This window comes from Ascaphus truei, chromosome 9, assembly GCF_040206685.1.
Source record: "Ascaphus truei isolate aAscTru1 chromosome 9, aAscTru1.hap1, whole genome shotgun sequence".
Taxonomy (NCBI): Eukaryota; Metazoa; Chordata; class Amphibia; order Anura; family Ascaphidae; genus Ascaphus; species Ascaphus truei.
Window position 1 is genome coordinate 21,375,022 of NC_134491.1, and position 8,924 is coordinate 21,383,945.

Here is an 8,924-nt window from a genome sequence, read left to right on the forward strand (position 1 = left end):
CACTATATTTTGATGTCAAATCCACAAAACTCACCCCTTCGTGTTACTAATAATAAAGTGTGGGCATTTGGGCCGGTTGCCCAAATCAAACATGGCCCCCGCACAGCCTGGCTCTTTCAGGTCACGTGCGAAGAAACAAGCCCCGGCCTTCAACAGGAATCCTCCAGCTTCTGCGTTTCCGTTTCCGGAGGTTGCAAGGCGCTGCTGCTTCCGTTTCCGGCTTTCTTGGCGCACACGCGACGGCGACAGACATGGCGTACCGCGGTCAAACGGGGCAGAAAGTGCAGAAGGTGATGGTGCAACCTATCGTATCCTTTCCTGTCGCGATATCGCGCTGCGGCAGCGCTCGGGGGCAGCATAGTTATCGTGCTATGTGCGAGCGGGCTCAGTCTCTGGCACATATATAGGTCGTGCTATATATAATTGTGTGAGGCACAGTAGGCCGTGTGTCTGTACACATATAGAGCAATTTAAATATGTACATGTTTGTATATGTGTTTATTTTCTGTGTGTTCTTATTCCTTTTATGGGACCAACATTGGGGTTCTTCATACATCATAAAATATGTTTCCAAGCCTCACAGGTCTCTTCTTCACGTGTACAGAGCTTTACAAGCCTCACAGGTCTCTTCTTCACGTGTACAGAGCTTTACAAGCCTCACAGGTCTCTTCTGCCACTGTATACATTATAATTTCACAAGCTGGGCTAAGAAGCAGCTTTACTGTTCACCCCAAATAGTAACGCTGTGCAGGTACCACTGCAGTGGAAGCAACACCCTGCCTGATACTCAGAGATCAACCCCAGAAGTGATGTCCTCTCCAGATAATGATTATCTTCAGCAAAGGTTTATCCCTTAACTTGTTTTCATCAGAACCTCATCTTCCGATATCTGCAGAATGTGAGTATCTCTGGCTTCTCTTTGCCTGCTCTTGCTTTTCCCCCGCTCCTCGTCTTCCCTGACTTTCTTCTCCCCATCCCTCTTCTCTCCTTTCTGTTCTCTGAGACGTGCGCTCGCGTCTCCCTGCTACATGCTGTCTGACCCACCTACGTGTGATTATTATTTTTTTCCCCAGAGGTCACGGATCCAGGTGTGGCTGTATGAGCAAGTGAACATGCGTATAGAAGGCTGCATCATTGTGAGTATCACATTCCTGCACTGTCCCCACTTTTCACCTTGGTGCGGTAATCATGCACAAATCTCTTGTCACCGGCCACTTTGCATTGAGACTCCACTGTCCTCTCAGACTGCGGCCAGGCAGGGAGCGAGCACACTGGCGCTCGTGTGCGGTAATGTCACGCGCTCTGCTTGGCTGTGCTTTTCCTGGCCAGCTAGCCATGATGTCACGGAGCAGGTTCGCCCTCATTGGGCGAACTGCTCACGTGACGCTCCAGTGAGCGACACAATTAAACTTACAGGCTCACGCTGGCCACACACATTGCAACAATGTGTTTCATCGCCGCGAGCGCGCCCGCTCAGTCACCCTGGGCGAGGCCTCAGGTGTCTTGTCTGCCCAATTGGTTTTACTTTATATGAAGTTGCATTCCTCTTGTTAAAGATTTCAGCCCCATTCATCTGACAGGTGCTTAAATCTTCCCAGTCCAGGTGGCAAATGTCAACAGACAACCATTGGATGTATAGTTATAGAACAATAAATCTTTGCCCCATTGGTTACCCTCACACCTAAGTGCCTCTGCTCTTCATAGTGATATGTTTGTATGGAGTGGTGAGAGGGATGCTTGTGTGTTTATCACACACCTCACTACCTTTCTCTTGCTCAGGGTTTTGATGAATACATGAATCTAGTGCTGGACGACGCTGAGGAAATTCACTTCAAAACCAAGTCTCGGAAGCAGCTGGGTGAGTAGCCGACCAGTCCGCAAACTCCTCGGGCCTCTCCGGCCTTCCTCTCCCGGTACAAAGCAGCCGGAAGTCCCATCTGCCTGTCACACAAGCAAACTCGGCCCAATGATTTGTGGTAGATCAGGAACTCATATGTTGGTCAGAAATGTAAGAGAATTTAAGCAAATGTGCGTATATATTTTTTATATATATATATCTTTTATATATAGCGCTATCCAGGTACGTGGCGCTTCACAGCAGTAATACGTGACATTATTATAACACGGTGCGCAAACTTTGTGCTGCGCGCCCCCCCCCCCCACCTAGGAACCGGTGCTAAATGACGCCGCGTCATTTGATGTGCGTTGCCATGGCAACACGTTACCCGAAGCCAAGGTAAATAAATTACAAAGGCCTTGCGTGCTCCCTGGCATTTAATTTAAATGCTTTGAGGAAGTGCGTGGGGCCTCTGTAACCGCCGCAGCCTCCCCCAAAAACATCTTGCGCACTCCTGTTATATAATAGTGGGAATAAACGCTTCAGACATGAAAGTAAGATTAGGAAAAGGCGTCCCTGCCCGAACAGGTTACCCATTTCCAGCGCTGTTCTGGGGCAGTAAGGCCCGTGTTTAAGAATGGCCAAAATAAGTCATCTTAATATCTAAACGTTGCCATGACAAGATGATCCAAAAACAACCCTTATAATGAGCGTGCCGTGCTGAACAGTTCAGTCTTCATCTTCTATTTACTCTGCTTCGTGCACAGAAATCTCCCATGTGCCTGGGATTAAATTGCAAGGTCTCCTGACCAGGAATCCCTCTTTCTATTTGCAGATCTTGTAATATTATCTCTCTCCCCGCCCCTTGTTTCTTTGCAGGCAGGATAGTAATAGTCTCTGTTTATCTTGCAGGTCGCGTCATGTTAAAAGGAGACAATATAACTTTGCTTCAGAGCGTCCTGACTTAGGAACCTTTCACATCCGTGGATTTGAAGATTTTTTTTTGTTTTTTTTGTTATACTATTTGAAGACTCTGGATTCTTCATAACCCCTGCAAAAAGGAAACCACTTGTAAAGTGAACTGTTGTGATTATTTTAGCCTCTGGCTCTGTGTAAACATCCTGTTTCTTTTTTGATAAAAAAAAAAGGTTATGCACGTGACTGTATTCTGTGTCAGAGGCCTGCAGAACATCTCGCCGCTGGCATTGTCTCCCTGGTTACAAACACATGCAACGATTATTGCTAAGCCCTCAGCGGATGTGCCGTGTCCAGTTCGTGTGACCATATCAACAGAAGGACATAAGATGTTGTATAAAGAGCTATTCAAATTATAAAGCTATCGGGGAGGCATCAAGCCCTTAATATATGAAGCTTGGGGGGGATTGAAACGCAAATATATAAAGGGTTAAACCAGGTGCAGGTGGGAAGCATGTTTTGGAGAAAGAGGAGTGCAGGAACAAGAGGTTCTTTGAAGGTAGAGGGTGGCAGACTCGGGAAGTGGTGAGGAAAGGGCTTGGTCACGGAAAGGGCAGGAGTCGGGATGGTCTCCCAGCAGAAGTGGGAGAGGATAATAAAGAAAGGGAATAAATAAAATGCATGGGATAAGAACCAGAAGAGGATTTAAAGGTACAGCCGGGTTTTGTTAGGGGTGGAGGGAGTTTCTTAGGTATTGCTTGTACACAGCTCTTTGAAACCTTTGTTACTTTTGAACAAGAGGACATCACATTGTATTTGTTACCTCATCTTGTCACTTCTATTGTGCAGACATTGAAGCAGACACCTCCAGAGTGCAATCCTGGCAGTGACTGATGCGATGCCCAATGCAGGGAGAGAAAAAGGGGGTTAGCTATGAAGAAACGATGTTGGTTGCCTGGGCTGATGACTACTTTTTTTGGGGGGGGGGGGGGGTTGTGGGTGGGAATTACAATGGCTGTCAGAGTCATTGCGTGCAAGTCTGTGAATAAGGGTAAAGTTGGCTCGCCAATTTATTTTCCCATATGCCATGAGTGACAAAAGCAAAAGTCAGAGAGGGGGTGGGGGGTATTAATCCCGGTGCCATCCCTGTCCTTTATACCACAAGTGCTTTATTGCCTCTGTGCTGCGCTCCTACAGGCGTGTGATACCGCGACTGCACGGTATTACCGTATCAGCAGCTGCTGGAGATCACACGAGGAGGTTTAGGAAGTGAGATAGGATCATGGTGGGTGCCAGGCCTCAGTGTGGCTCTGCTTCAGCGGGTGGGGGGGGAGATTAGCAGGAAGTTGCCGTGGACGCTTCAGAGATAAGCTGGCATTCTCCATCCCGCTAACTTCCACCCCACAATAACACTGATATAAGCCTCTAACAATAACGAGATTGGACTGTGATAGGAGAGGGTCGGCCCTTCCATCTGCACACGCAGATCAGCGGACGTCACCAGCGACTGGTATAACCAAATACCGCATCACGTACAGCCTGGAGAGGGGGGGAGTGATGGAAATGTTCCAATATATCGAGGGTTTCAGCAACGTGCAGAAGGGAAACGTTTCAGAGAAAGGAGTGCAGGAACACGAGGTGATGGTTTGAAACTGAAGGGGGGAATGTGAGGAAGGACTTATTGACGGGAAGGGTAGTGGATTCGTGGACTAGCTTCCTAGCAGAGGTGGTAGGGGCTGATACAGTAAAGGAATTCTAACATGCTTGGGATAGACCAGGTGAAATCCTAAATAAGCCAAGGATCTAATAATATCAGGGTTTACCGCAGATAGGAAATGGGACGGTCAGGGGTTCTTATCTGCCATCAAATTTAATGTTTCTATGGGACATTGAGATTGTCCCTAGTGTCATGGTAGGGTGGAGGTCCGCCCCGGAGTTTTCCCTTAAAGGGTGGTTGGTGTCGGGTTTGTATGTATGTCTTTATTTATAGCGTCATTAATGTACATAGAGTGTCACAGGAGTAATACACGGGACGATCATAAATAACACTTAAAGGGAATAAGTTCTTTAGACATAAAAGTAACATGTAGGAAAAGGAGTCCCTGCTCCAAAGAGCTTACAATCTAATTGTACGTGCAAATCAGGGAGTACAAAAGAAATATCCAATGTATTCCCTGCAAGCAGAGGTAGCGTCTTGACACGTAACATGCATAGATGTGCATCACACACTAATGTGAGTCCGCTCGACATACATTAATATACACAGTATCACGTGTAAATATGCGTATCATACAGCAGCTTATATATAGTATCACGCTACCATGTCAATATGGATATAAACCCTTCATGTGCATATACACACACTACTGCGCTGATATTCAAGCAGCAAAACGTGACATTTTATGGAGGGGGTTTAAAAATAAATCCGTTCTGTGGTATTAGATAATAGTGACTAGTTTTAATATACGGAACATCCTTTCATGTCTATAACAGGCTTTAGCCCACCTCCCCAGCAGTGCAAGATCCTTTTAACACTTTCCTGTTTGTGATCATTTGTTGCCAATGTTCCCAGCAGTTTGAGTTGCAAACTGTAACAATAGATAATGTTACCTTAGTAATGTAAGAATACATTGTTGCTGCTGAGTTACACTGACTGAAGGTTTGATTGAAACTGAAAGGCGCCAATTCGTTAGTCACACAATCAGCATTTTGGTAGATTTATAACCGGAGCACCAAACAATTGCCAGCTTAGGTAAGAAGGTAGAGTTATATATACATTGTCACGTGCTTTAAATATTGAAGCTGCAGTCCAAGCTGCCAATTCCTCCCCCCCCTTTAATATGTGCATCAATACAGCCCACACAATGATAAGTAATTAGCTAAGTTGCCAATCGATCCGTTCTCCTGTGATCGATCGGCAAAGATTTGGCTCGGGGGTTCACTAAATGACTGCAGAGGAGTATCTGGGACTTTGTAAATGGTTGCTATAGAAACAAAAAAGCCTTGTTACATTATAATACATTCAAAATTTCATTCAGAGTTTAAAAAAATAAAAAGTATTTTCTCATAGTACAGAACCAATTTATAAAAAAAAAAACCCTGTAGGATATTGCTTGGTCTGCAGCTTTAAAATAATAAAAAAGGAATGTAGCATTTCTGCTTTCACATACAGGCGGTCCTCGGTTATCCAACAGAATCTGTTCTGGAAGTAGCGTTGGACGGTGAAACCGCTGTAAAGCGAGTCCCATGTTAATCAGTGGCGGTGAGCGTCGGATAACGCATTCCGGCGTCGGATAACGTCCCATAGGGTCGCATTGTAAAGCGTCGGATATGCCATTCGTTGTAAAGTGAAACGTTGGATAACGAGGACTACCTGTACTAACATACATGCCATGACACACTAAGTATACAGACACCTTATCTACTCACACTCCATGACATGCTATCGCAAACATATACACTCACATGCACAAACATACACCCGTAACATCTAAATCCAAACTAGGACACACGCACGCAACATTGTTTGTATCCAAACACTTTTAAAACATCCAACTGCCACTAGCACTAATACCCTGGAGACCTGCAGTGACAGACTGCAGGAACCCAGGCGGCCATCTTTATGTCACCCAACGACGGGAAACTCCGAACAACTCCAGGACTGTCACCGACACGCGACTCAATAACACGAAGTGTAAAAGGGAGGGGGGGGGGGGAAGAGGCCCTTCTGCCAGCCACTCGGGTTGCTGCAAGGGTTAACCCCGCAAACGGGGGATAAAGAAAGCGCGAGATAAAGGAGGGAAGCGGAAACAAAGGGAGAAAGGAGAGTGATTCTGTGCGCAGGCAGACAAAGGCGCGAGAACAATGGGCGAGAGGCCCTGGATCCCAGACAATGACTCCAGTGGCAGGAGCACAATGGGGCTGTGTTGCCAGACAGACATTATGTAAGCGGCATCCAGTCCGGGTGCAGGGAGCTGCTGCTATTTCCAGAAGCCCTTTTGTTCTCCGCCAGCGAGCGATGCGTATTCCTTCGCTCGGCTGCAGAGGAGAAGAGAGACGGAGGCAGATAAAGATCGCGCTGGCCTGCTAGTGTGAGCTAGTGGTTTATTAAAGCAGGAGTGGCCAACTCCAGCCCTCAAGGGCCACCAACGGGTCAGGTTTTCAGGATATCCCTGCTTCAGCACAGGTGGCTCAGTGGAAGAAGCAGGGATATCCTGAAAACCTGACCTGTTGGTGGCCCTTGAGGACTGCCGGTGGCCACCCCTGGGCTTTTGAGTTGTTAATTGAGCCACCTGTGCTGAAGCAGGGATATCAAGAAAACCTGACCTGTTGGTGGCCCTTGAGGACTGGAGTTGGCCACCCCTACATTACAGGCACTGGTCTTTGAAGTATGCAAATTGCACAGGAGAGGTCACTTATCTGAATCTCTCAGCTGCAAAACAGCACCAGATTAACCTGTCCCTTTAATAAAGATAGTCCTGTCCCTTTAATAAAGATAGTCCTGTTTCTTGGGGGGGTTTGCCCCAATTTGTCCGGCCTGGAGACTAAATAATCCCATAGGAAAGGGTAGATTTGGGCTGTGAGGTGTTCTTATATGGGGGTTCTTATAACAGGGGTACCCCCAAGAGAATGCACGTGGGGCTGGGAGGTGTTCCTATATGAGGGTGTTCGTATAACAGGGTCACCCTGAGGAAGGGCTGGAAGGTGTTCTTATAAGGAGGGTGTTGTTATAACAGGTTCACCCTCAAGAAGGGCTGGGAGATGTTCTTATAAGGAGGGTTTTGGTATAACAGGTTCACCCTGGGTAGGTCTGGGAGATGTTCCTAGAACAGAAATTGCGAGACCAGCGGCCATTTTGGCACAATTCCAGGACTCTTCCCCATACCAGTCACTTCCTGTGCCCCATTGTGACCGGGGAACAGGTGCAGCAGAGAAAGTAACCAAATAATCTAAATATACCTAAAGCAGCAGGGTCTGCACCGCTGATTAATATCTGTGTGAGAGGAAGAGATAAAGAATCCCCATATCACCTTCTATTAGAGAACCGCCATATCACTGCACCCCGTTCCCAGCGTGCAGCACACTCTGCTATTCCTGTACTGTTCCCCCACACACACAGCGCTGTCACTGCACCCCGTTCCCAGTGTGCAGCACACTCTGCTATTCCTGTACTGTTCCCCCACACACACAGCTCTGTCACTGCACCCCGTTCCCAGCGTGCAGCACACTCTGCTATTCCTGTACTATTCCCCCACACACACAGCGCTGTCACTGCACCCCGATCCCAGCGTGCAGCACACTCTACTGTTCCTGTATTGTTCCCCCCCCACACACAGCTCTGTCACTGCACCCCGTTCCCAGCGTGCAGCACACTCTGCTGTTCCTGTACTGTTCCCCCACACACAGCTCTGTCACTGCACCCCGATCCCAGCGTGCAGCACGCTCTGCTATTCCTGTACTGACCCCACACACACACAGCTCTGTCACTGCACCCCGATCCCAGCGTGCAGCACACTCTGCTGTTCCTGTACTGTTCCCCCCCACACACAGCTCTGTCACTGCACCCCGATCCCAGCGTGCAGCACACTCTGCTGTTCCTGTACTGTTCCCCCACACACAGCTCTGTCACTGCACCCCGATCCCAGCGTGCAGCACACTCTGCTATTCCTGTACTGTTCCCCCACACACAGCTCTGTCACTGCACCCCGATCCCAGCGTGCAGCATGCTCTGCTATTCCTGTACTGACCCCACACACACACAGCTCTGTCACTGCACCCCGATCCCAGCGTGCAGCACACTCTGCTGTTCCTGTACTGTTCCCCCACACACAGCTCTGTCACTGCACCCCGATCCCAGCGTGCAGCACACTCTTTTATTCCTGTATTGTTCCCCCACACACACTGCTCTGTCACTGCACCCCGATCCCAGCGTGCAGCACACTCTGTTGTTCCTGTACTGTTCCCCCACACACACAGCTCTGTGACTGCACCCCGATCCCAGCGTGCAGCACACTCTGCTATTCCTGTACTGACCACACACACAGCTCTGTCACTGCACCCCGATCCCAGCCTGCAGCACACTCTGCAATTCCTGTACTGACCCCACACACACAGCTCTGTCACTGCACCCCAAACCCAGCATGCAACACACTTTGCTGTTCCTGTACTGTTC

General features: G+C 48.2%; 1 protein-coding gene across 1 annotated transcript; it reads left to right on the forward strand.

The window, feature by feature from the left end:
• The first annotated feature begins 153 nt into the window (after nt 1-153).
• Nucleotides 154-2,993, forward strand: SNRPE (small nuclear ribonucleoprotein polypeptide E). The gene is made up of 5 exons (XM_075613708.1): nt 154-308; nt 872-898; nt 1,074-1,136; nt 1,780-1,858; nt 2,750-2,993. Exons 1-5 carry the CDS (start codon nt 252-254, stop codon nt 2,803-2,805), a joined length of 282 nt encoding a protein of 93 aa, XP_075469823.1. The 5' UTR covers nt 154-251; the 3' UTR covers nt 2,806-2,993.
• Nucleotides 2,994-8,924: the final 5,931 nt, after the last annotated feature.

What these genes read in the sequence shown, in the direction of transcription:
- SNRPE (XM_075613708.1), top strand. Translation starts at nt 252, where the DNA reads ATGGCGTACCGCGGTCAAACGGGGCAGAAAGTGCAGAAGGTGATGGTG. An exon ending in AGGTGATGGTGCAACCTATC is followed by an intron (nt 309 to 871) that starts GTATCCTTTCCT and finishes TGTTTTCATCAG; the next exon opens with AACCTCATCTTCCGATATCT. An exon ending in TCTTCCGATATCTGCAGAAT is followed by an intron (nt 899 to 1,073) that starts GTGAGTATCTCT and finishes TTTTTTCCCCAG; the next exon opens with AGGTCACGGATCCAGGTGTG.